Source organism: Glycine soja, chromosome 16 (genome assembly GCF_004193775.1).
Source record: "Glycine soja cultivar W05 chromosome 16, ASM419377v2, whole genome shotgun sequence".
In the NCBI taxonomy this organism is placed as follows: domain Eukaryota; kingdom Viridiplantae; phylum Streptophyta; class Magnoliopsida; order Fabales; family Fabaceae; genus Glycine; species Glycine soja.
Window position 1 is genome coordinate 1,606,053 of NC_041017.1, and position 26,918 is coordinate 1,632,970.

Genomic DNA, 26,918 nt, shown 5'->3' on the forward strand with positions numbered 1-26,918 from the left:
TTGTCAAATTCTAATTATTTTGAAAAGTTAACATCTGGAAAATTAAAAGTGTTTTACATAAGTTGTAACAAACGGACCAATCTAATCGCACCTTGGTGCAAAAACTGCTATCTTAGGCATTCAAACAATGGTTATGGTTATAACCACTATCATAGAGGAACTTAATTGGTATCAAAGGTATTTTTTTGGAGTAGTGAACGGTAAAATCATGAAAAAAAAACTGCTTAATTGGAAACAAAATAACAAAACCATCCACCCAAAATAGGAAAAAGCTCTTATGAAGTGAGGAAATACGGACGGTAGATCTAAAATCATAATGCACTTAAAACTGAATGAGCCTTGGACCCCAAAATATGTAAAGAATAGGGTTAAGTCATGATCATAAAGAAGTACTGACCTTATATAAATAATACCAAAAACAGACTTGGCTTTGACTGCATACTTGAAGACTTACAATTTAATAGTTTCATGCTGCTTGTCATACAAATTTACTGAAAAAGCAGCTTCTCAATACAAGAAAAAAATTCATTTGGACAATGTATTTTGTACCCATATCCCCTTTGTATCATAATGCTAATGACCTGGGCTGACATAATTTAAATCACGCAATGCCTGCAAAAGTTGTCTTGCAATTCTCTTACTAAGTTTGGTAGTTCTTCTTACTTTTCTTTTTTCTTGTAGCAAAGCTGCTTGGTCCAATTTCTATCGACATTCTTTTCGTCCTGCAGAATATGGGGAAAAAGAAAATTCAACATATATGACAATATGGAAAATCGAACATTACAACTAATTTGTCCTAAAATCATTCAGAGACTTTCATTTCATTATTTCATACTGAAGAAAATACCTTGATGACAACTCTTCTGACTCCTTGCAATCCTCAGCAGCATCACCATCTATGAGGAAAACATCATCTACTGAATTAATTTTTCTCATACACATAAGCAAGAAACCATATGAGACACCAATACTCTCACTCCTAGTAGCAATGAAGAATAACTAATAATAAGAGCATATAATTGTCATCATTTATGCATTCATCATCAGTGTCGAGTTACAAATCAGTAAAGTGCCTGTTTGAGAAACACTCAGAATCAATCCTTCCTTTCAAGGCACAAATTTCAATGTAAAATCTGTAGTTGGGATTAATTTGGCCACACATTCCAATTATGTTCAACAGTTCAAAATTAATTCTATCAAAATCAATTCTGCGCATCTTTAAAATAAACAGACCCTAAGTTATTGACTGTCTAAGTTAATTTGATATTAAATTAAATCTCATTTGAGTTGAGCAAGCATGAGGAGTATACATACCAATTACATCTCCCTCTTCAGTTCCCTGCTCTGACTCTGACTCTGACTCTGAACCCCATCGATCGCCACCATCATCATTGTCCCAACGATCACCAGCAGGAGGCATCCAGAAGTCTTCTTCTGTGTCACTATTCTCATTGGAAGACTTCCTAACTTCAGATATAACCTCTTCAATTCCCTTGTCCTTATTATTTTCCTTCTTCATTCTATCTTTTTTTGCACCATCTGCACTTTTTGACACCTGCAATTTCTCCTCATCAATTTCCTTGACCTTATTCTTTTTATTCTTTTTCTTCTTCTTCATTCTATCCTTTTTTCCACCATCTGCACTTTTTGACTCATGTAAGCTCTCTCCACCTTCCAATCCATGACACAACAACTTTTCTTCTTCCTCTTGCTCTGTTTATAGAAGCCAAAATGCATCAGTAAATAAAGCACTACAAAATCCATACGCAATCACGTATTATATAATCTGCAAATACTAGCACAAAAACTGAGCCCCACTTCATCCATGAAGCTCTGCTATCACTCCAAATCCAAAAGAATTTAGCAAATACAAGATATCACTGACCTAATTTATTGAGAAACCTTTTCCCACTCATATGCTTCCAGATATGTTCCTCTGACTTATTGACATTGTCTCCAGTCAGCTTACATATCAACTTTGAACTGAAGAATAGGAACAAAAATAACTGTTATTACATACTTGACAGATACAGAGAATGGGGGAAATTAGAAATACTTGAAATACTGCAATTGTGACCATATCTGCTGCCTGTTGGCAATTTCCTGTAATGTCAAGTTTAGGACTTTTCAAATTTTGTTTTACATTCTCTGAAGTTTTTATTTTATTTTTAAAAGAAGCTTTTGTACCCATGCTCAGTGCAATTCGTGCCACTTACTTTCGTAAGGAACAGCACCACTGAAAACAATTATAAAAAAATCCAATTCGTCAGAAATCACCGTTAGTGTGAAAATGACGAAATCCACTACTAAACAAACATTTTTTTCTTCCATGTTTGGCGCACAAGGTTTGTTCAGCAACACACAAACCCCTGAGCTAAATCTATGAAAACCAAATGCGAAAATTAGCTAAACGTAAAAGTGCGTTCGTTATTGGAAAGATTTGATTGGTTATTCTGTTAAACCTAAAAGCCCCTATCGAACCACAAGATTACTATGAGAGACACATTTGAAGTTCCAAAGGCAGAGTGTAACAGAATTGGAAAGGAGAATAGTTATAGTTATTATTACCGGCAGAGAGGGTCTTGTTTGAACATGTTGAGAGGGGGTTTGTTATTGGACAAGGCGAAATCGATGAGACCCAAACGGCATTTTTTGCTGTGAGAGTAGAACGCTATGTCCTTCGAGAGGACCTCGTGCCCTGTTTCTAAGCACTTGAAACGCCCGTTTCCTAATTCTGTGAAATTCGGGGAGCCTAGCAAGTTGCTCCCTTCCTTCTTCCGAGTTTCTTCCGTCGTAGCCATGCTCTTATTCACCCTCTAAAGGATTCTTTGGAATTAACAGTCTTGTTAAATGGTGTTGTTTTAGGGCACAGGATTTTTTTTCTTTCTTTCTTCTAGTTTATTGTCATTTTTTTAAAAGATTTTAGTTGAGTAAATAAACATTCTCGTTTTGGTCTATTTTACAAATTAATCCCTATTTTTTTTTAAAATATAAAATATGGTAAATTTCAAACAATGAAAGAAGCCCAATTTCATGGCTTTCACAGTAACATCTGGGTTTTACTTTACCATATTTTCGTCTGGTGGTGTGTACAGGCTCACAAGTGGAGCTCCCAATTTTAATTCATTTTTTCCCCCTTCCTTTCTTCCTTTGCACATTGTTTTTTGGTACATTTTATAGATATGAATATGAATGAGGAATGATTTTAATTTCTTTAAAATTATTTTTTATTTTCATCATTCTTTTTTAAAAATCTAATACTTTAAGTTAGTTACAATTAAAACTATTACTATTTCATAAAAAAATTAGAATATTTAATTTCAAAAAAATAAAGAATTATGATAAAAAATTAATTTAAAAGTAATTTTATAGTAAAATGATATACCGTGGAATGATATGATAATAGTAGTGTGCAATGTATCATGCATCAATGAATCCAAGATCTCTTAAAAAAATGAATCAAAAAATAAATGTAGCATGCATTAATTGTTGTTCATGCAATATTTCTGAGTGTACATAAATAACATGACCTGCCAGTTTTTTATTTTCTTTAAAATTTCTACCAAATAAAACTACTAATCAATTATACGAAAGAAAAGCAAGTTTAAGTCCATTGACTAGTTTTTCTGTTCTTCTTTTTTATTAGTATTAGTCAAAATTATGTCAAAAACTTGTATGCATAATTGAATTTGAGAATTGAGATGTTCTGCCAAAATTGAGTTATTGTCTCTAACTTCGATATCGTGTTACTATACAGTATTGGCTTATTTAAGTTGGATGATAAAAAGGGCTACATCGTCAATCATCTATTGAAATACATGCATTATAGCACTTGTGAACAGAACAAATATAATTATACTAATTATCGGTACATAATATAACCTGTACTCAATCCAGCTCATCTTAAAAAACATAAAACAATTTACTACTAAAACAATTTGTACAATTCAATTACATGGTTATGTAAGCAACTGATTTCATTTTATAATTTTTCAATTTTTCTATGATAATTTTTTCACTATATCTATAAGCAATTTATTGACAATAACTGATTAAATTGTTGATATTTTTCTTACAAAAACATTGTTAAACTTCTCTTATTTTCTTGGCAATAGAGTGTGTAGTCTTAAAAGGAAAGTTAAAAACAAAAATACACAAATAAGCTCAGTTTGATGGTTTTATATATATAATTAGCACCAAGATTGTGATAATACCTTTAATAAGTATTTTTCTCTCAAATAAATCATTAAGGACCCTTTATTTATTTTTTAAAAAATCGATTTTCAAATTATTTAAAAAAATAGATATTGCATATCTTTCAGAAGTTATTTTGTGTTTGGTTAAAATTATAAAAATACTCTTTATTTTTAAAAAAATAGTTTCAATATTTTTTTTCAAAAGTTACTAAAAAACATAGAAAAACACTAAACTTATAAAAGTATTTTAAAAAAATAAAAATAAAAATGATCTTTTTCATGAAAAAATAACGTTGAAACAAATGGACTCTAATAACTAATAAGGTCAATATCTCACTAGGGTATTCTGATTCATGTTTTTGCCACCCGAAGACTATTTCTGTTTCAATAATATCCCTATGCTTGTGAATTGTGATAATGTCTTCCTTATAGAACCAAGTTTACTCTGCTTATCAGTATCATGTGTTGCCGTCATCAGCTCTGTAAACTTAGAAAGTATAAAGGAAAAACGTCTTCCATGGTTTACAAAACAAAGCTGCTGTTATAGCCAACTCAAACTACTGTTACAGGGCTATTCACAGCATGTTCGGACTACTTCTAGAAATATATTTGATGTGATTTTTCATGTCTTTACTGACACTACTAATAGTGTGTTTTGATACAAATTGAGAATCCACATTTTAATGTAAATCTACATTCATTTTTTCCATAAAAACACAGAAGCATTTTATGTGCGTTGGATGCTACAGACACCAATCCAAGCAGGCAGTAATTCTAGCTTCTGTGTTTTTTAGCCATTGGACGTGATAAACTGTCTTGCAAACGCATTTCTAAACACAATCACACATGCCATTATGACCTATATAAGGCATCTGTTACAGTGTAAAATAGCTTTACTCGGCATAAGGTTGTTCACTTTCTCAGTTTCACAATTCTCTGCAACAGTTATAGTAATGGTAGTAGTATTCATCCCACGGTTAAATTCAAAATTCAAATTGTCTCAACTACAATTCTTTGATATCACTCATTGCAACTTGAAATACAAGAGAAGTAAAATAGAATGAATCCATTATTTTACTGAACTGCCGCAGTGTCAGGCTCACCTCTTCTTTGAGCTAAAACTTTCTAGTTCAAAAAGCCTCACAAATATGTCTCAGCTATACACACTACAAGTCTTCATTCATGTGAAAAACCAAAATTGCTGCCATTATTATGCAGACACTAAAGCTGCAGTTATGGCTCAGTCCTCACTCCTCTCTACACCCTCTTTAACGATTAGTGTACGACCATAAAATTCCTGCAAGAAAGACCAAACTAATTAAAAAATAACAGTGACAAATTTCTGCCTCTGATTGAAAGGAGAGAAAGGCATAGACTCGGCTGTTCCCTTGTTTAAAATCACGCAACACTCTTGCACTAACTATATTTCCAAATCTGCAAAAGAGATCTCTCAACTGTTCGGGTCTAACAGTCTTTGCAAGATTGCCAACATACAGCTTATGAGGAGATTCATAATATGAAATTCTCTTGGTTGAAGAGTTCATTTTGTTAAAACTCCTCCTTTTAGAATTCATCTCAATTGAAAATCTAACCCGCAATTCGCACCCACCAACATCCTTCAGCCAAAAACAGAAAAAAAATAGAATCAAACAACTAGGGCATGATGAATCTAATACAAGCAAGGGAGAGACAGTTTCCCCCTACAAACTGATCCATCCAATGCAGCAACTGCATTTCTTGCTGAGTGTATGGATCCCAGTGTCACATAGCTACACCCCTTACTTTCATTATTCTCAGCATTCCGGCAAACCTGAAGTAAAGCAAGTACATCACGATAAAGACAAGACCAGATGATGATTCAGAATTCAGATTATAATGATTAGAAACTTTGCTTTATCACAATTTTCAAATTGGACTAGCAAAATTTGATAATGAAAATCTTGCAACCTATGATATGAGCACTGACACTTCTTCCCAATGTTGGACACATTTACACTTGTCAGACACTACTAATTAGGTGCTTAATACAACAACAAAGTCTTATGCCACTGAATCAAACACCACCTTATTCGACACGATTAAAAACCAAAGGGCTAGGAGTCTAGGACACTTGAGTCTACGCCTCTGTGCAGATGGAATTGAATAAATAAGAGAAAGCAAAAGAATAAATAAATAACCAAATGGAAGAAGCTGCGAAAGTGTGAAGCTTGCATTATCAACAATGAAAAGAAGAAAAAAAATATTTGTATTCATAATTGAATGAAAAACACCACCTTAGTTGATGTTTTGAAAATGTTGTAAAAAGAAATTTAAAAAACGAAAATTTATAGTTAAAAAACAGAAATAAAAGTAACATTTTTAGAATTATTTCAGACAATACATAAACTAAAATTAAAAACAAAAACATAAGACTATTTTTTTTTTTGCTAAACTGGGCGAGCTAACGTATATTAAAAAAACAAATATATAAACACAAAAGAAATTGAAATTAGAAAAGAAGGTGACCTCGATAGATAAAATGGTTCCATAAGGCCTGAACATATCAAGTAAGTATGCTGCGTCACAGCTTCGGGGCAGGTTGCACACGTACACTTCACACGCTTTTCCAAGCCTCTTCTCTCGTTCTTCTTCGTCCTCCAAAACGTCATCGTTTTCGGGAGGGTAAACATATTCTTCAGCCACTTCCTTAGTTTTCCTCACAGGAGAGAAAGAAGAAGAAGAAGTAGAAGGTTCTAGAAACGTGCGCGAACGCCTTGGATATGCGAACAGCAAAACGAATCGTTTCACTTGAGGCTTTTGCAGTTTCAGGGTGTGCACGGAAGAGTAAGAAGAAGAGGGTGTAACAACGAAGGCGTGAGTGTGAAAAAGAGTGTTACTGTTAGGTGGCATTTTCCTTCCTTTTTCTTTTTTCTCCACTCATAACGTAAGTAGTTCACTATCTCCCTATTTATTTTATTATTACTACTATATCAGTATTAGTAAAATATGGAAAATACAAATTAAAAAATAATTTGGAAAATTATTTTATTTAAAAAAAATATTTTTGGTGATAAATTATAAGTACTCTTTTTTTTATACAGGAAATTATAAGTACTCTGTTATATGTATGGTTGACTGGAAAAAAAAATACTAGTTTAATTTGATATGAAAGTTTATGAAATGTAATTTATTTACAATTAAATATTTTTAAACATTACATGTATTTAAAAAAATTAAAGTAAGCTAAATTTTAAAATATAACTTTAATTTTTAAGATAATAATAGCAATATTATATTATACACCGTTGGTAGAGGCTACAATCTAATTCTGGAGATTGTGATTCTTGCCACTAGTTTCACAAACAATGATAAATATAAGACACGTAAAACCAAATTACCAACCTAAAGAGCAAATCCTGTTTATATTAGACATTGTGTAACATTTGATCACTAAATAAGGCATATGAAAAAGAAGAGTCATACAAAAATGAAAGTTCCAACTTGCAAGCAAGAAAAGATTAGACATGAGCTGTGCCTTGAGTGAACTTTGGATCCTCACATCTATAGCTTCCATCTGGTCCGATTCCAAAGCCTTTTGGATCAGCAAAGACATTCTCCAGAAGCTGACTGCGGGGTGGAAGAGGGCTTTTGTCTGCAAACTCAACAGCGTCCTCGAGGATCTCATCGATTTTCTTCTCTATGGTCTTCAATTCTTGCTCATTGGCTAAATTGTTCTCAAAAAGGTATTTCTTCAATGCAGTGATGGGGTCCCTACCGGCATAGTGTTCCTTCTCAGCTGCCAAAGCAGAAAGAGATTTATGATTAGTAGTTGGTTATCCATTTTTTGGGTAAATGGCAAGCCAATCAAATCTTCATTTACATAGCTTGGGGTAGAACATATAAATGCTTATACGAATTGGTTCAGCATAAACATAAATCTTCTCCTTTAAATCAAGACCATGTTTATAATTTTATGTATACTCTCAGCCAGGTTAATAACAGCAGTAACCTTCGTTTCAACTCCACTTACCATTGGCTTTTAAAACTTTTTTTTAATGAAGATATGTAGCTAAGGAATCAAAATATATTGTAGTCAAGCCTTAACAATTTTTGAAAAACTATTCCAAATTTGAAGATAATAACTAAAGTTCAAGAAATTGTTTGTTTAGGCCATTGAACTCTTCACCAATTAAGCATAATACTTTTACACTGTTAAAAGGTTTAGAATGCAACCGCAAGTTCAACTCCATCATTTAATATTGCTAATCCAAGACTAAATTAAGCAAACTAAACGCCATAGTAAATGGATTATGCATAGTGAAACTGAAGATGAATACCACCAGAAATGCAAAGGAACATCAGCACATGTACTTCAAAATTAAGAACATAGGGAGAGAAGATATTATCTAAATAGAATTCTCACCAGGGTCACGAAGCTCATCAGGATCAGCCAATGAATGCCCTCTAAATCTATAGGTCTCGCATTCCACTAGAGTTGGTCCCTCACCTCTTCTAGCCCTTCCAACTGCCTCCTTTGCCACCTCTCTGACCTTCAAAACATCCATCCCATCTACATGAACCCCTGGCATTCCAAATGCTGGCCCTTTCTTCCATATCTGAGGATCTGAGGTTGCTCTGAGATGCGACATCCCAATAGCCCACAAATTATTCTCCACCACAAACACAATTGGCAATTTCCACAGAGCTGCCATGTTCAGGCATTCATAGAACTGCCCATTATTACAAGTCCCATCTCCAAAAAATGCCAACGTCACATGATCACAATCTGCCTGCTTCAAAACCTCTCTTCTGTACTTGCTCGAAAATGCAGCCCCGGTGGCCACCGGAATTCCTTCACCAATAAAGGCAAACCCACCGAGCAAGTTGTGCTCTTTCGAGAACATATGCATTGAACCACCTTGACCTCGGCAGCACCCTGTTGCCTTCCCAAACAGTTCACTCATCACTTCCCGAGACGGGACCCCCTTACTCAATGCATGAACATGATCTCTGTAGGTGCTCACCACAGAATCTTCCTTCTTCAGAAGCTTGATGAACCCAGTTGACACAGCCTCTTGGCCATTGTACAAGTGAACAAAACCAAACATTTTGCCCCTATAATACATCTCAGCACACTTGTCCTCAAAGAACCTCCCTAATATCATATCTTCATAGAGCTCCAACCCTTCCTCTTTTGTAACAAGCTGTACTCACCAGACAAAAACAATAATCTCAAAACACTTACTCCCAAACAAAAAATTCCAAATCAGTACTGTAGCACAACACCAACTATTTTCCATAATCGAAACTTCTGAAGCCAATTGGGCAAACAACACACAAAACTAAACCCATATAAAATAGGACAAAACATAAAGGAAATTGCTGTTTTGTGCGAAAAAGTTTTCGTGAAACATGCACGAACGTGTAGTTGCCGCAAAAACATATTTCATATTTTTTTAAAGTTTTAATCAATATTTACTTTTAAAAAACAATAGCCCCATCCATATTAGTGCTCGTGTGTTGTTTCTTCGTGCTAAATAGCATTGCTGAAACTTAAATGCAGTTCCATAAGTGCTTTTGGTGTTGTTTTCCAATCAGAATTGCAGTTTCACATCGCTAATTCACGTAATAAAAGTTTTCATTAAAGGTGAACAAAGATTACCAGAAGAGAAACTCCAATTTTGATTGAAAAACAGTACCAAAAACGCTTATACAGAACATCTAAGTTTTGTCCTATAAAATATATATCACCATAGTGTGAAGTAAATACACATCTGAAAGAGAACAAACAGCAATCCAAATAATAAATCAATAAGAAAAAAACATTGGCATTTGAATCATGCAGCTCATAAACCCAATTGGGTCCAACTCCAATGAGCTTAATTGAGTGAACAATTTTAATTTTTTAACCCAATTGAACTGTTAAGTAACTACATATCTGAAAAAGAATAAACAGCAACCTAAATAATAAATTAATAAAAAGCATTGAGATTTGAATCATGCAGCTCATAAACCCAATTGGGTCCAATTCCAATGAGCTTAATTGAGTGAAAAGTTTAATTTTTAACCCAAATGAACTGTTAAGTAACTACACATCTGAAAGAGAATAAACATAGTAAATTAATAAAAAAAAGCATCGCCATTTGATTCATGCAGCTCAAAAACCCAATTGGGTCCACCTCCAATAAGTTGAATTGAGTGAAAAATTAAACTTTTTGAACCAAAACAATTTGAGAGAATCAATACCCATCCAAAAAAAGGCAGAGATTTTTTAAGCAAAAACGAAGAGAGAAGGACAAAGGGTCACCAGATTGGAGGTTCGTTCGAGAAGAACAGCAGCAACAGGGGAAGAAGAAGCACGTGTGTGAGCATGAGGTTTAGCGAGAGCATTGAAGCGAAGAAGCTTGCGAGTGGATCCAAGGAAAGAGGAAGAAGGGTTGGGCTTGGAGTGATCGAAGGAGAAAGAGAGAGGCTTGTCATTGGATCTGGGGGTGGTGGAATTGAGAGGGAGAGGAGAAGGTGCAAACTTAGTTGCAGTGAAAGACATTTTGGTTTCGCTGCAACAAAAAAGAGCTAAAAACAATGTTTTGTAGTGTCGTTATTATGTGATGAATTGAAGGGAAGAGGAACCAAAGAGGTGGGTGTTATTAATAGAAGAGAATTGGCAGATAGAAGGTGAGTGAAGGGGGCGGAAGAAACGAGGGAGTGAGGCTTGGAGATAACCGTCTTAGGTGTGTTGGGTTGAGGGGCTTTTGCTTTTTGCCTATGAAATGAAGTAATGTTTTCTATGACTAAAAATAAACAACAATAATGAGGAGGGGAAAGCTACCACAAAATCCAACCAACTTTTCCTACATTCACATATTTAAGACCTTTTTCTAATGAGTTTAATAATCATCTTCTAGGTGATAAAAGTTTTTATATTAGAAATTAATTTTAAATTATTTTTTATATAAATTATTATAATTTTTTTTAAAAAATATTTTATATTATTTTATACTTAAATGATAACATTTTTTTGAGTAATTATGTATTAGTGTGAAATATTTATCAGGCTTACTAACTAATCATAGTTATAGATAACTTACTAAATAATTTAGAATTTGTTATTTCTATCTTTTGTACACTCCCAGTTAAACTTGGATAAAATTCTAGTTAATCCATCTATTTATATGATATTGCAGACTTGCAGTACTAAGAACTTAACTACTAAATCAATCATCCTTTTATTTTATTTTTTTCTCATGATCCCTCACCAATTACCATTTGCAGTTCCAACAAATGACTCATCTTCTTGGTTATGTAACAAGAATTACATCATCTCCTCTATCTAGAATCAATTATGACAGAAACCACAATGACTGTTTTGATGTCATTAATGTAGGCCCTGTTCGATGTAATTTATATTTTATAGTTAAAGGTTTTGAAATTCTGGAAAACGAAAATCAGTTTTAGTTTTGAGCTGTGGGTTTCAATATTTTTTTGTTTTGTTTACAGTTTTAAGAAAAAGAATGTTGAATAAGGGTCAGAGATTCGAAAAGAAGAACTCTTCGCCAAACAGTGTAGGGATACTGAAGACTTCAACTTGATCATTCTCCAGAACGGTAAAACCCCACTCCCACCGAACAATGTCTCCTTGGCACAATCACACTACTGAGAATGAAGTTGACACCACAGTCGCGTTCACTTCGTTAGAGAAGAGTCATAATCAAAGAAGTTTGCTGTAAAAAAAGAAAGAACTCTCTACTAGAAACCCAAATTGAAAAAAACTAAACCCAAAACCCCTAATGAAAAACCAATACCAGAACAAAAAAAAAATGATTCAAAACCCCCAAATGCATAACCATAAAAAAATAAGAGTACTTAGATCCACATTTGATATGTTGCTTCGCATGACACAAAAGGAATATGCCTCTACATTTGACAGAGGGCGAACAATGGGGTAAAGGATAAAAATAAAAATAATAATCAATAAGTCAATTTTTACTGATTCTCAAATGGGGTAAAAACTATTTTAAATAAATGTAGAAAATTAACTTAGTCTAATTTTTGTCCAACATATTTTCATTTTAAAATTAAAAATTCACAATCACTCCACTCCAAATAAAACTGTAATATAATTAGAAAATCTAAAACACACACCAGTGAAATGGAACAGTATTTAGAGCAGTAAGTAACTTATAAGTCAGTTTATTAGTATTAAAATTATGCACCTAACCACACTAGTTTTTTTTTTTTTTTTTTGTATATACACACCTACATTTATTTTATTATTTGTTCTCTATTTCTATTTACCTTTTGAGCTTTTTTACATTCTAAATAGCAAAAAGAAGGAATAGGTTTCGTGTCTAAGCCCATGCGAGTCTAGCTTGTAAGCATCTTGATTCTCTTTCGATATGCACTGTGTTATATTACTTGAAAAGTCCATCGCTAAATAATGACCGAGTGTGAGTAATTTTGATATTATTAATACTAAACTAAATACTTTTCTAAAAATATTATTTTATTTCTCTGGTCATATTATTTTAGAAAGTCATTTATATATAATAACATAATCACAAGTGTTAAACGCTTCCAAGGATAAAAAAGAACAACAAAAATTATACTCGTTCTAGAGTATTATTTGTTTTCTGCATTTTTTTAAAAAACGTTGATATATAAAACGGGATGAATACGTTAAATGTCTTAAGTTATTATAACATACTTCTTTCACTATTCCTTTCTATTCTCATGACGTGTTGTTAAAAAAAATATAAAATACAATAAAATAAATGTAGGTGTCTAAAAACAAAAACAAAAATCTGATGAGATTAGATACATAATTTTAATACTAAACTGACCAATAAATTACTTATTGTTTCATTTGACTGCAGTAGATCTGCACTCGTGAATGATAACATTGTTGAATTAAGGATTTTGATGCTTGATGCTTGACTATGAGAGAGAATACTATTGAAAATTGAAGTGAATACTTAGAAGAAGTTCATGGCCTTGGAATGGAATGATCATGTGAACCTCATTACCTGCCGACTTGGCACTGCATATATGGATCTAATTCAAGTCCTTTTCATCCTCCTAAATGCCTGTCCCTTCTTCTTTAGTTCTGATCCTCAACTTATCCACATTAGCTTTCTTTTTCTAGTATTTACAAGGATTGCTAAAATTAATTTTATTTGTAATAATAAAAATGTTTATTATTGTTGTCTATAATTATTAATAAATACAATTACTCGTTTTAGTGTACATATTTCTTATTTCTATATACCCTTTAATATATTAATTATTTTCTTCATAAACCTTCAAGATGTAACTGTTCTAATTTTTTTCTAAAAAAACTGTTATCAATACTTTCTTTAATTGTTTCCCTTTTTTAAAATAAAGATAGAAGCATGAAGTGTCTCATTTTCAATTATTTAAATAAACAATACTTTAGTTAGACACAAGTTCGAACTATAAGTTTCCCATAATTTTGCTCCATTATATCCTACAATTTTTGTGAAATATATATATTCTTACAAGATAATATTACGCACAACTTTTCATCAAAATGTTACAAACAACTCGAGCATTTTAGGACATTTTTTTTCAAGTAAATCCCAGGCCGAATAATCATCAACCTATGTTACATTCACCCCCAACATAAAAACTAACGGGGGAAGATATCTATTGTTAGTCTGTACATTTGTTAGTGCCTGATCTCTCTCGCCTACACAGTCTCTTGTTCTTTTAAAAAAAACCAGTTAGTCACCGTTTATTGGTCTTCTCCTTGCCTGCAAACAAGTTTGCCTTGTGTCAGAATTAAGCATTACTATAGAGAAGCATAATTTTCTTAAATAAGATTACTCACCAAATATAGTTGATTTTAAAGGAAATCGAATTGATGAACCCTTAAATCTCAGCTCCCGATTATGCTTGTTTCTATTTTGTTTCTCAATAGCACTGGAACTATTGCTAGTTTCTCCGGTCAGAAAGTTTGCCACTTTACTTACCTTTTCATGGTACACAGCAGGTGGGGCAAGCTTCAATGGAGGCAAGTTTTCTATTTGCATAAATCTCTGATTCTTCTGCAAGCTGCTCAAGATCTGGAACTGCAGAAGCAAGATTCAATATAAATGACTTTAAAGCATGAACAAGACCATTAAATTGAAGAGATGATATAGAGGTTTGTTTATATTTACCCGTGATATCTGTTGTTGTCCATACATATTATCTGACAAATCACTGTCATGAGGATGAATGGAACTTCCATGGGGGTATTGGTGCCTTGATGAGAATTTATTGACCAAGCCATTTGCTGCAATGATTGATTTGTTTCTAGACTGCTGGGATTTCTGGTTAGGCATGCATACAGGGCATCCAGATGAAGATGTTTTACTCGATTCCTCAATTTCCGAAACTTCACATTGGAGATGAATTGCATGGCCACAGTTGAAAATCCGAATTCCAGAGCTAACAGAGTTCTTTGTAAGGGGGCAATTACAAACACAGCACACGAGACTCCCGAGAGCGTATCCATGGGAGGCCCCTTTTTTGAGTAAACTCATAGTATAAAAAGAATCATCCTCTATTAACGATTTGGCAGCATCCTAAGTGCAGAAGTAGCAATAGAAGAGAATCAAGACAAAACATAAAATCCCTTTAGGATGATTTTTTTTTTCAAAATATCTGTTACTGTCTTGAAAGAAGAGACAGTAATTTCTCCAATAATATTTTATATTTTATATTCCATACCTAAGGAAGTTATATTTACAAGTCTAGTTAAGAAAGTTCATGTGTTCTTAGAAATGCCACAAGTTAACAAATATCTAGAGAAACAACAATGCAGCAAAGTAAAAGTAAGGAATTAGCATGGTGAATGAGATAAATATAATGCACAAAGCAATTATTTGTCAATTAGTGGCATTCTTCTGACCCGTGCATGATAAAAACTCGTGTACGAGTCCAAGTTTAAACAATATCTTGACTCCCAAAGAATTGCTAACAAATACAACAAGAATATAGAGTAAGAGCTTAGCTTGAATACATCTTGGCACATTTTCTATAGCAGTTTTTTAAAGTATGTCAATTAATACACTTTGTGAAGCTTGATCAGAGAATCAAATTAAAAATATAAACGAACAAAAATGAACAAGTTAACCTTACCAGAATTCTTCTTTCAAAGCCGTATGTTCCCAGCATTCCCAATATGGTATGTTTAAAATCACCAAATTCTTGACTACCATTATCAGACAGGAGTTTAGACATGATAGTTGGAAGGTGAACAAAACCAATCATTCCCTCAACAATCTCTTTAATGAACTGGGATAGCAATTTTTTCAAGATATGACCATTCTGAGACTTTAAAATTTTCCAACTGTTTTCATGGGTGTCTTTGTCCTGTTGTGAATCTGCTGATCCAGCTAGCACTCCAAAATAATTTTTACTTTCATGTGCTCTCTCTTCAACATTTGAATCCATCAGTGGGTCACAAAACCTGAATGACAATCAAAGGAAAAAGGGTAGTACCATGGATAGCTCCCAAATGTCAGGAACAAAAATTTAGGAAAGCTTGTTCTTCAGACATTTATTTAGTTCATTTGATTATTACAGAGTCATAGTATTCTTTGTTTTACATGAAAAAACACAGCTGTACTTTCTCAAAAATGAAAATAAAAAACATAAACACTGCTATATTCTTGTTTTTTTTTCCAGGTACAACCAGGAGGTATCTGGACCAATCTTTGTTTAGGTGTAGAATCAGGGCTATAGTCTAAAATGCAAGAACGAAGGTCCCTTAAAAAAAGGAAATTCATTTCTTTGCTAAACCACATTTACATGAAAATAATAAAGTTCACTGTTACCCTACCCTCTGTAATTCAGATTACAAATTTACATGTCACTTAATGTGATTAGTGAATATCCAGAGAAATTGAAAATCATGCCTGTTAATTATGTAAATATTTATCAGTTATCTGGGCGTGAAACACCTCAATGTTGATTCTACCATTTCAATTCTGTATGTTAAACAAGCCGTGCAATAGCCACATAAAGTTTAAGATGTTACAAGACACTTCCAATTGGATATATATCAAGCACTGCTCTCCTCTACAGAATCAGTATTAAACAATGCTTTAAGATAAACTGCTAAATGAAGGGTGTGCTCTAGACCATAGTAATTAGGAATACTTTGGAACCATGACTTCATCCATTAAACTGAACATTTTACTTTTAGTTCCTAGATTTTATTTTTCATAAGACAAAAAGAATAAACTTTAACCTGTTTTTCCCTTATACATTTCATCATGGATATTATGAACTACATACCATACAAGTACATTTGTAATATCATGATTATTTGGGGGGGGGGGGGGGTGGTTAAACTCATGTAATTAAGCCACAAATAAATTAATAATTAAAAATAAAAACACATGAAAGGATGAAAATGTAAATTGATATTAAACTCACGAGTCAAGTAATTTAAACCAATGTGCCTCTGACTCCTCAGGATTTAGACGAGGGGTGTTCCGCTGACACAGACCAATACAGGCACGCAATAAATTGTGGATGTCATTTACCTATTGGATTAGTAACCATTAAAAGTATTAGGTCACCTAATAGATACAAACATACAAGCACACCAATCAAAGCATAGTTGCATCTTTGGAGGTTCATTAAAATGTTATAGTTTCAGGAACAGATAAACAAACCTCCTTTGTTTTTAAAACACTGTTGAATATTTCCATATGTGAAGAACCATCTCTGCGATGGTTTAAAACTACAGCTTCCACAGAGGCATCAAGATCAACAAACTTATTATTTAGATCAGAAAGTGTAAGTGAAAGAGCACTACCAACATCACCAACCCTTTCTAATAAGAACGCCGATGCATCTATAATGCCATATTCTTGGCACAGGCGTAAACAATGTTCAACTCGATAGCTATCAAACATTTCCAGAAACTTGAGAACTGAACCACCTTCGTACTTGCATAATAACTGCAATATTAAAACATGACAAAAAATAAAAACTAAGTTCCTGCTACAATTACAGCAACAAATTCCCTCAATAAAAAACAATTTAGACAAACTTGAAATGATAAAGATGGCTAAATAAATAAATAAAAAGATGAGAAATGATGTCTGTATCTCCAACCCCATTCCTCAAGAGACATTAAGTTTTAAAGAGATAGAAAGAAGTAATCACTAACCACACAATTTGGTGCATGAGACATCCCAAAAAAGAACAAAGAACACATAGCAACACTATGCCTCAACAGTTAGTTATAGATGGCAAAAACAACAAATTAAAAAAATCAAATTATTCTTTGGCCTTGCAAAGGCATTGGTACAAAAATTCACCTCAAGGTAAAGCTCAATAAGATCATCTGGCACTTGAATAGGATTTTCACACATGTACTTGGGGAAATTAGATATATTCTCTAAGTAATCTTTGACTCCTTGTGGGTGATCCTTGACCTGCCTTCTATTAAGGGGATTCATAGTATCATCCTTTCTCAAATTAGACAGGTCTAGGGTGCCAAATAAATGAAGCTCAATGAGTGTCTTTAAATAAAGGAAAAGACTTCTTGGATGAGAGTGAAGTTCAGTTATGATACGAGAACTTTCATCCCTAAAATGACTGATAACCATATGGAACGCGCCCTCCCTACAAGCAATCAAATAGAGTAAATGTAAATTAAGATTACTGGTTAAATATATTGAAATATAGAAATCATAAATGCTGTATAACCTTCCAAAAGAATCCAACTTGAGTAATGATAATGAGAATTACCTGCTTAGTTCAACCAACTCAGGAATTCGCAATATGATTGCTGACCGAAAAGCTGCATGGTCATTGTCAGTCAACTGTGAGAATGCTCTGTTAATAAAGGAGAAAGCATGAACAGGCTCATCTACATCTTTCATATAACTATCCAATGCAGCCACATATTCATGTCTGATACTATGGATCAATCCGCAAACCTAAAACCAAACAAAAGAGCTGGTAAGATTACTCAGTTAGATAAATAGTCAATATTTGGTACCACTATGTTTCTGAAGACAGTATCACCAAAAATGGACAATGTACCTACCTTATGATATTTTGCTCTCTCACATAGATCTAGCACAAATGATGCATCCCAGTCTGGCTCAGGAAGTACTTCCAAAAGTGCAAGCACTTGCTTCTCTCTATTTTTTGGAGTTGACCCTTGAACAGAAACATTAGTTGAAAACTGACTATCTGATGTCAAATATTCCAATATTTGACAAAGCACACCCTTTGAAATCTTAGCCCTTTGGAGAGCAACATAATACGCAATGAACTCAAACACATAACCTATGTCCTTGGAAGGACACTCTTTTATCAATTCATCATCACCACTACCAGAGGTTGTATCTGTGGGAACAATATTCACATCAATTATTTGAATGAGAGCATCAACTGTGTTCTGAACCAAAGCATTTTGAGTTTCAGTAATATCATTTTCCTTTTTTGCTTCCTCTATAGGTTTATTGGCTGAATCTGGTGAAGATGAGCTGGCATTTGAAATTCCATCTTCCATGAAAGCACATCTGAGGACGTCTAATGTAGCTTCAGTGTCTAACTTTAAGAGAAGATAAAGATTCAGGCAGGGTCGTCTGGACACAAAGTCTGAAACTGTCTGTGATTTCGGAGTACAGGAGTCCTTTAACAAAAACTCTACAAGTTCTCTTCTAAGAGATGGTAAGCGTGTGGGAGGAATACTTCCGCGGCCTACAATTATATGCAACAGAATAACAGATGAATCATCACTATGCAGTATTATTGGAATTTTTTTAAAGCAGAAAACAAATATAAATAAATAAAGAGATTAAAGAACAGGGAAAAATATTACCTGGTGGAAAGGGAAGACCTGTAAAGCAGTACTTGAGATAAACCAGCATTCGATACCTGTTAAAAGAAGAGACAAGAAGAAAAATACATATTTAGACACTTAACGAACTTGGAAAAAACTAACAGTTTTCAATTTGAAGAAATTCAATGAACAAACTGCTGCTGTCCGTTTTCATGTACACATTAGAGAGAGCCACTGAGTAATTGTAATCAATTCAAGTATCTAATTAAAATAAGTGTCTAAAAATTGTGTATGAAGGCTTCAAGAAAGATCAGAACTGGAGCCAAATAAGAAGGTCAATGGACAGGTTGCATGTAGCTATAAAGTTCATTCGGATTCAAATACATTTTCAATATGATCTTTCTTTTGTAATTATTGGCTACCAATGAATTAGAAATAGTCCTTTCTTTTTTTACCTTCCTGCGGGAAGTTGGAACAGGAGCGCAATGTTTGAACTAGGAATGTTTTAGAGACATTCCCATCTTTAATTAGGTAACTAGCACTGCCACCACCTCAGCTTGTTTTCTTGCTATACTCATAGTTACACTGCTCATATTGGCATTCTCCGGTGACTTGGCATATTTTCTTTTAACTTGGGAGAATACAAACAAAATCCACAAATTTCACAAATCCGCATATTGGCATTCACAAACAATACAATGGATACAGAGAAAGCAAAATAAGTATACTGGAATAATAAGGAGATTGACAACATACCCAAGCACAGTAGCACTTTCCTTTTGGCTATTTTGTAAGACAGCAAACAACTCCTCCAGAGGTGCCGTAAAATCATCTAATCCTTTATTGAAGACATACACCAGCGCACTATATAGTCCATGCTCCCGGCATAACCTGACAACCTAAAGAAAGTACCAAAGTAACCAGTTGACAGTTGTGCCAATAAAAAAATTAATAGCAAGGAAAAATATTTCAAAAGATCTAACAAGAACCTGATTAAAATCCAAGGATGATATATCCATGTGAAGTACACATTGCTCAACCCGCTGTAACCACCCTTTGGTGCTATAATACTCTACTAGTTCTTGCATAATCTAGACAAAAATGTGACAACATAAAAAGGAAAAAAGATATTGTAAGAAATAACAGTCGAGGATATAAAAAAGTTAATATTGATAATGTAGCATCCAACTCTATTAAAAAAGCCTGACATGGTCCAATACCTCAGGAGGTAGAGATCCAAGCATGTCCTTCAAAATATATGGCTCCAGAAGCTCCAAAAACGTTTCTGGAAAAAATTACAAATTATTGGCAATGCTGTCCATTTGAAGTTGGAAAAGACTAGATTAACAATGTAAGAGCGTCTACACAAACTATTCATCTTTCCTGGTGCAAGTAAACTTAATAAATTGATTGTGAAAAATAGCTTTAGTACATCATCTTCTTAACTAGCGCAACCATGAATAAATGAAAAGTAAGAGAATTAAACTATGGGTGACAATGTAATCATTTCAAATGAATCTTCAATTGATATGATTTCCATGATTCTTTTTAGGTCTTGATTTGCTACTGAAAATTTGGCACCTGGGAAGTAAAGTGCCAATAAGAGCATAAGTTCAATGTTGAAAAGAAGAGAATGCATTAGCTAAGATCACAAATAAATGCATCAAAGAGAAAAAAGGAGTAACAAAGATTGAGCCATTAAGGAATAAATGGTAGAATAGAATCACATCTATAAGATGGTTCAGCCAAGTAAGAAAAAGATCAATAGAAGCCCCAATAAGAAAGTTAATCATATATGGTAGAAGAAAACCAAGAAAAAAACTCTTAAGTAAAACCGTTAAAAAGAATCAGATCTAAATATCCACTTTGAGGACGAGGTTTTCAACAAAACTATTTTTTGCCAACCGATAACAATGAATATATTACTGAGACAAAATTAATAAGCTCATAATAGATTACAATATTATTTGTATTGCCAGAGGAAGATGATACAGGGCAATGAAGATTTTTGGTTTTTATGTTTTTGAATTCAGAGCATTTGTTTCAATCATGGAGAGAGAACATTTAGAACAACCAAATATATTATAAGACGTTATGATTACTCTTTTGTTTTGGTGAGTACAGAATGAACTTCTACCAACATTAAGTTACAAAGAGGATCAGTTTTTTTCACTGCATCCGATGTCAATTTAAAAAATCATCAAGATATTAGACTAAAATAATTTGTTAACCAAAAGAAATAATTGAAGCTGGTGCTGACAAGGATCAAAACCAGAAGTGAAATGAAAAGAGATAATACCGCACAACACTAAGACAATGGGTTACCTCTCTGTTGAACATCCACAAATTTGTTGAAAATTTCATCAAAAAGAATGTTTGTCCGTTTGATATGACAACAAAATTCAACGGCAACTCCACCAACGCGGGCGTATTGTTCCTTTATCTCAGAATGCACTGAATTGCTTCTACTATTTGAATCATTGGATTGGTCCAGTTTTCCAATTTGATTGCAGAATGCCACCGAAATATATGAGAACACTTCATCAACATATGATGTAAGCAACTCCATCAAGAAGGGCATTATGGCTTCATGTACAGCATCCAAGGTTCTAGGAAGGTCAACAACTCCATGAGCATGGCCATCATAAAGAATCATTGCCATGTTCAAGGCACCCATCCAGTCACCTGCTTTCCGCAAAACAGAAATACGCTCTTTCCAAGGGAGAAGACGAGAAACAAGAAGATGTGTTGGGCCCAGTATATAAATAGAAGCTCCTCTTACAGCAACAGAGTTATGATAAGCTTTCTCAGGATTTCCAAATATATTGATGAAGTGAGTATGATAAGAGACTAGATCATCTCCTCCAATACCATCTATGGAAAAACTTGTTTGGTGAATCACAGTTCCATCCTTGGAAAATAAATACAGTTGTCCATTTGAAGTGAGAACTACCAGCATCTGAGCAAGTAAAAAGAAATAATTTAACTAACCTTAAAGCTAAGAAGCAAAGAGATACAATAAGGAGTGTAAAACAGTAAAAGGAAACAAAACAGTACACACACAAAAAAAGTGGCCAAACTTCTAGCTCATATAGGTAGACAGAAGATGATATGATACCTGATCATCCAACCATGCTAGACCTAAAGCCGCACCGTCAAGAGACCATCTTCCATATACTTTTAATTCTGATTTGACCAACTTTGCAACCAGAACCTTCCGTTCCCAAGCAATTGCAAGCAATGAAACTCTTTCAACAGCTTCTGCAGACATATTTTCTACAAGAGAGCAAGAAATATTTATAAAGAAGTCAGCATCAATTATAACAAAATGAATCCATACCAGTAGAACTACAAGTTTGCGTCATGTATTTCCATGCAGTATATGGCATGGAACCCTCCCGAACTCCATCTGGCCTAGAGAGCTGAGCATAGACTTGCAACGTAGGGCTCAGCCGTACCTATAAGAAAGATTTAGTATCTTGATAAATTGTGCAGAAGAAGCCTAAACAAAGATGAAGGAAAAATTACAGCACAAAAGGTACATCGAACCAGCCCAGACATCAGATTTTCATACCACCAAAGCAGTTTGATGGGTGACAAATACAACCACACCTTCTTCAACCAAAGAAGGGGCTTCATTGAAGAGTTTCCAACCTGCATCTCCGCCAACAACACCTCCCATCATGCTGCTTATACTGCTGGCTGGGGCAGAGGTGTTTCCCCTGGTAAAAGGTGAAGCACTTCCACTGAAGTCATCAAAAAGGAGTGGTGAAGCTGAAAGCACCAAGCCCGTACTTTGCCCATCAAGAAGACACTACAAAATTAACACAAGTTCAACAAAGAAGAGAAATGTGAGATAATTGAATATTAAAATAACTCAAGTCCCCTTTACAGAGCAATGCTAAACTCAACCCATAGCACATTAATGAGAAATATTATAGACCTGAGTTTTGATGGAGAATCTACTAAATAAAGGAACCACTGAGATAATGTGGAAGAGAACCAGACCCTTACAGTCACCAGTAACTGCTTTGAACTGACGAGTATTCTGAGGATCCTGTCCTAGAAACAATGTATGTACTACTGGTGCTGTATGCTCACCACTAATAACTTTAACCACTACCCCTTTCTGTACATCCCACAGGGTAAGATGACCATCACCATAACCAGCTAAAAGAAGGTCTCCTTGTTGATTGAAAGACATGGATGTCACTGGAGCATGCAACCGATCACCTTGTATAGCAAGCATCATCATCTAACAAGTAAACATCATATATTGATAAATGAAGTTACAGCTGATACCAAAACTCAACCAAATAAATGCTAACATTACCGATTTTTGTGTAGTGACAAATGGTCATTCAAAGAGCATCCTAATGCTACACCACTAATAGTGTATGCATGTGTGTTGGGGAGACATGGTTTGTTTATTTATTAATTTGTGAGAAAGTTTTATTCACTCATCTTAATTCTTAATTTTTTCATAATTAAAAACAAAAAACTTGTGCATTTTTTGTTTCTCGTTCATTTTGTCAAGTAACTCGGCTATTTCAGTCCAATCTGATAGAATCTACTTTAACATGAAATATAATAGAAAGACTTAGGAAGTTAAAAAATAGCATTAAACATAACATTATTGTTGGAAAGCCGCCTTAATTGTGGCCACCCCTAGCTTGCCTTAATTGTGGCCTCTTTGGTTTTCCTTCATTGTCGCCTCCAGCACCTTCACAGTACTAGGTGTGAGGGGGTATGTTTAGTCCTACATCACCTAGTGATATGACCTAAGTGGTGCTTAAGGCTCAGGCAGTCTTCACCTTATAAGTCAATTTTGTGGAGTTGAATTAAGCCTAAGCCTAAATTTAAAAGATAATATCAAACTCTACCCTATCCATTGTTGGGTCACCAACATTGTCCACACTCCGGGCTCATAGCCCTAAGCATGAGGGGTGTGTTGGAAAGTCACCTTAATTGCAGCCTCTTTGGTCTGCCTTCATTGCAGCCTCCAGCACCTTCATTGTACTAAGCAGTGTTATCAATTGCGTATAGCAGGAAATGGCGGAAAGTCAATAATCCACTATACCATATACTCCCTCTGTCCCTAAATATAAAACTCTTTTTTCAGTTTTCTTTTTTTACCCAAATATCCTTTATTACTTTACAATAAATGCTATACATTTAAAAGATAAATGCATTATCTCTCTTATAAGGATTGGATAAGAAGACTAGCACACATTAATTAATTAGGTGTACAAGCAATTAAGTGGAAAGAGAGAGATTATGAGTCTCAATAAACTTAAGGATAATTTTGGCAAAATAATACAAATTGTTACAAATTTAATGCTACTAACTATATTAACCAACTTTCTTAAAGGGTGTGAATTAGTTAAAAGAGTATTATGTTTAGGGATGGAGGGAGTAATAGATAGTATTGCGGGCAAATAGCAGAAGTCACATAGCCGTTGAAATGTATGATATGTATATCAATTATATATATACAAAAAATTAAGTTACATGCAAATAAAATAAAATGCATAAAATTGGAATATTATTAACTCAAAAGTTTAATTGGCTTGAGACTTGCCAGAGATGACAAGAGGATGCAGGACCCATGCCACAACCTCGACACCCATAGCAGCCGCAATAGCAGATGGAGTCAAGATTGCGAATCTGAGGAATTCCGCAATGCAAATCGCTATAGCGGCTATTTAACAACAATGGTACAAGGTGTCTAGATGTGATCAGGTGTATTTAGTCTCACCAGTTCTGGGAGGTTAAATTAAGCCCTAAGCCCAAATTCTAATAATTATATTAATTTTTATTACATTTGATATCAAACTAGGTATATATTTGCAGGCAAAGATGAAAATTTCCATAACTCATTGAACTTTGAACTTGAGCTAGATAAAAAAAGTTTGATTGAATCAGGCACCAACCTTTCCATCAGAGTTGTCAGCATGGTGAATGGAATATTTACTGGGAAACACAACAATGAGCCCTTTTGACATTCCCACTGCAATGTAATTAGCATGAACTGCCAAGGTTCGGGCGGAACCTTGCTCACGCCTGAATGTTTGGGACGAAATTGCCCTCGTGAACGCATTATCGGCATCAACATCAAAGTATCCCAACGTCATGGACCCTCTCCGAACGTCCTCAAGCCTCATGGGCTGGGCAGCAGCACCCTCTTCCAAATGCAAACCAGTTGAAGCACGCTTCTTCTCCAGTTCCTCAGCCAATTCAAGAGGCTTCATCAAAGACTCTCGTTTCTTCTCGGCTCTCTTAGCAGCCCTTCTGTTTTCCAATTCCTCGAGCCTCTCTTCCACTAGCTCAGCAACATCACCTAATGAACTACCATCATCATCACCACCACCAACACTCACCTCATTCCTAACATCTTCCATAGAACTACTACCATTATTCACTACTTCTTCTTCTTCTTCTTCTTCTTCTTCTTCTGTTTCCACAGCTGCATACGTAGCTGTGATTCTCTCATCATCATCATCATTTCCATCAAACCCACGATCATCATCTTCATCAAACGGTGCAGAATTCATATCCTTCTCATGATCACAGTCAACTTTATCTAAGTCCCTCTTCTCCTCACTCACGATAGAAGAATCATTATCATTTTCATCATCATCATCATCATTAACATTAGCATTAATATTATTATCACTGTGCACCTGAATGTCATCACTGCCAGCCTTCAAATCAGTGGCAATTTCCACATCACTCTCAAAACGTTCACCAATAGCAGAAGCACTTTCACTAGGCGGAGGAATCATCGGCGGCACTGGATCAAATTTCTCGCTAGGCTCGCCCAATTCGCCTTTGGCAGAAACAGCGGAAGAATCATCGCCGTTGGCAGCGATTAAACTCGATTCGACGCTGATCGCGGCCGCGGATTTCCTCCGGGAGATGATCGCCGCCGCGTGCGGCGTAGGAACGGATCGAGATGCCGCCGCCGCCGCGGCGAGCGCCGCGCCGGGCTTGGCATTGGACCTGACGCTGTGGAGTAGAGAGGAGAACGGGCGCGAAACGCGTGCACGGTCGGAGAATTCAGTGGGTTTGAACCGAGAAAACGAATCGGGTGCGGGTTGGAGTGTGGAGTTTTGAGGATGGGAATTGTTGGAGAGTGAGTGAGAGGGAGAAGAAGGAGGGGAGGGTGAGGAAGAGGAAGTGTCACAGTCGTTGAGAATATCATCGATGGTGCGGTGAGGAGCGTCGTCGGAGGAGGTGGGAGAGTGAAGGAACGAACGGAGGTCGAGCTCCATGGTGTGCTCAACGGTGGTCCGTACTAACTCTAAGTTCTTTTTTTTATTTTTTTAAGCTTAATTATATAATTTCTCCTTTAATTATATTATAAGTTTCAACCTCGATGGTTTTAAATAAAATAATTCGTTAAAAAGTTGTATTCTTTAAATCGGTTATTACAGTAACCGATGTCGTTAAGCCTCAACCCACAGCCTCGCTCTCGCTCCTTCTCCTCCTCCTTTCTAAACCATCTTCGATAGCACCATAAAGCCCGTCCGCGAAATCCTACGCCTCGATGCCGAGGAGCACCTCCTCCACCAATCCGTCCGCAATGACAGTCTCCCACTCGGAGCTTGAGGACGTCCTCGCGCTTCTTGTTGATCCCAGCCTAAGCGGCGCGTGACGCGGTGGCCGATCATGGAGTGGTAAGGCAACGGCAGCGGCTGCGGTGCCCAGTTAACTGATCAAACTGAGCCTTTTTTTACATCGGTTGTTATAGTTACCGATTTAAAAAATACAACTTTTACCAATGTCAAAGTGCCGATTTCCGTTAATTAAATTAACATCGGAACTTGACAGAAAGAATATAATTATTTCATTTTAAATAATTTGAATTTTAAAATATTATTAATGGACCAATTACGTGATTAAGATTTTTTAGTTAATGTCACTTT

The 26,918-nt window shown here is 34.9% G+C and overlaps 4 protein-coding genes across 7 annotated transcripts; all 4 read right to left on the reverse strand.

The window, feature by feature from the left end:
• Nucleotides 1-376: 376 nt before the first annotated feature.
• Nucleotides 377-2,878, reverse strand: LOC114389205 (surfeit locus protein 2-like). The gene is made up of 5 exons (XM_028349835.1): nucleotides 2,569-2,878; nucleotides 1,886-1,983; nucleotides 1,315-1,713; nucleotides 848-896; nucleotides 377-722 (listed from the first exon to the last, which is right to left on the reverse strand). The coding sequence occupies exons 1-5, from the start codon at nucleotides 2,799-2,801 to the stop codon at nucleotides 641-643; spliced, it is 861 nt and encodes a 286-aa protein (XP_028205636.1). The 5' UTR covers nucleotides 2,802-2,878; the 3' UTR covers nucleotides 377-640.
• A 2,205-nt stretch (nucleotides 2,879-5,083) lies between these two features.
• LOC114390289 (splicing factor U2AF 59 kDa subunit-like) lies at nucleotides 5,084-7,123 on the reverse strand. 4 transcript variants are annotated; one of them, XM_028350996.1, is made up of 3 exons: nucleotides 6,702-7,123; nucleotides 5,979-6,006; nucleotides 5,084-5,812 (listed from the first exon to the last, which is right to left on the reverse strand). In XM_028350996.1, the coding sequence occupies exons 1-3, from the start codon at nucleotides 7,083-7,085 to the stop codon at nucleotides 5,784-5,786; spliced, it is 441 nt and encodes a 146-aa protein (XP_028206797.1). In that variant the 5' UTR covers nucleotides 7,086-7,123; the 3' UTR covers nucleotides 5,084-5,783. The 4 variants fall into 4 exon arrangements, with proteins under 4 accessions (XP_028206797.1, XP_028206795.1, XP_028206798.1 ...); XM_028350994.1 differs by having other exon boundaries at nucleotides 5,901-6,006; XM_028350997.1 differs by lacking the exon at nucleotides 5,979-6,006 and having other exon boundaries at nucleotides 5,084-5,493.
• Nucleotides 7,124-7,484: 361 nt separating this feature from the next.
• Nucleotides 7,485-10,957, reverse strand: LOC114390514 (pyruvate dehydrogenase E1 component subunit alpha-3, chloroplastic-like). The gene is made up of 3 exons (XM_028351255.1): nucleotides 10,483-10,957; nucleotides 8,599-9,379; nucleotides 7,485-7,971 (listed from the first exon to the last, which is right to left on the reverse strand). Exons 1-3 carry the CDS (start codon nucleotides 10,720-10,722, stop codon nucleotides 7,694-7,696), a joined length of 1,299 nt encoding a protein of 432 aa, XP_028207056.1. The 5' UTR covers nucleotides 10,723-10,957; the 3' UTR covers nucleotides 7,485-7,693.
• Nucleotides 10,958-13,623: 2,666 nt separating this feature from the next.
• LOC114391261 (vacuolar protein sorting-associated protein 8 homolog) lies at nucleotides 13,624-26,331 on the reverse strand. Its single transcript, XM_028352327.1, has 19 exons — nucleotides 24,924-26,331; nucleotides 22,934-23,245; nucleotides 22,565-22,804; nucleotides 22,331-22,448; nucleotides 22,109-22,266; nucleotides 21,316-21,949; nucleotides 20,211-20,275; nucleotides 19,980-20,081; nucleotides 19,747-19,889; nucleotides 19,030-19,085; nucleotides 18,247-18,908; nucleotides 17,946-18,136; nucleotides 17,513-17,819; nucleotides 16,862-17,149; nucleotides 16,620-16,729; nucleotides 15,318-15,648; nucleotides 14,354-14,761; nucleotides 14,023-14,263; nucleotides 13,624-13,945 (listed from the first exon to the last, which is right to left on the reverse strand). Exons 1-19 carry the CDS (start codon nucleotides 26,262-26,264, stop codon nucleotides 13,920-13,922), a joined length of 5,733 nt encoding a protein of 1,910 aa, XP_028208128.1. The 5' UTR covers nucleotides 26,265-26,331; the 3' UTR covers nucleotides 13,624-13,919.
• Nucleotides 26,332-26,918: the final 587 nt, after the last annotated feature.

What these genes read in the sequence shown, in the direction of transcription:
- LOC114389205 (XM_028349835.1), bottom strand. Translation starts at nt 2,801, where the DNA reads ATGGCTACGACGGAAGAAACTCGGAAGAAGGAAGGGAGCAACTTGCTA. An exon ending in TGAAGAGGGAGATGTAATTG is followed by an intron (nt 897 to 1,314) that starts GTATGTATACTC and finishes TTTTCCTCATAG; the next exon opens with ATGGTGATGCTGCTGAGGAT. An exon ending in TCAGAAGAGTTGTCATCAAG is followed by an intron (nt 723 to 847) that starts GTATTTTCTTCA and finishes CATATTCTGCAG; the next exon opens with GACGAAAAGAATGTCGATAG.
- LOC114390289 (XM_028350993.1), bottom strand. Translation starts at nt 7,085, where the DNA reads ATGCCACCTAACAGTAACACTCTTTTTCACACTCACGCCTTCGTTGTT. An exon ending in GAACCATTTTATCTATCGAG is followed by an intron (nt 6,007 to 6,701) that starts GTCACCTTCTTT and finishes GCTTTACTTCAG; the next exon opens with GTTTGCCGGAATGCTGAGAA.
- LOC114390514 (XM_028351255.1), bottom strand. Translation starts at nt 10,722, where the DNA reads ATGTCTTTCACTGCAACTAAGTTTGCACCTTCTCCTCTCCCTCTCAAT. An exon ending in TCGAACGAACCTCCAATCTG is followed by an intron (nt 9,380 to 10,482) that starts GTGACCCTTTGT and finishes TGGTGAGTACAG; the next exon opens with CTTGTTACAAAAGAGGAAGG. An exon ending in TGATGAGCTTCGTGACCCTG is followed by an intron (nt 7,972 to 8,598) that starts GTGAGAATTCTA and finishes CTGCTTTGGCAG; the next exon opens with CTGAGAAGGAACACTATGCC.
- LOC114391261 (XM_028352327.1), bottom strand. Translation starts at nt 26,264, where the DNA reads ATGGAGCTCGACCTCCGTTCGTTCCTTCACTCTCCCACCTCCTCCGAC. An exon ending in TAGCATGGTTGGATGATCAG is followed by an intron (nt 21,950 to 22,108) that starts GTATCATATCAT and finishes TTACTTGCTCAG; the next exon opens with ATGCTGGTAGTTCTCACTTC. An exon ending in GAGTTGGTTGAACTAAGCAG is followed by an intron (nt 17,820 to 17,945) that starts GTAATTCTCATT and finishes GATTGCTTGTAG; the next exon opens with GGAGGGCGCGTTCCATATGG.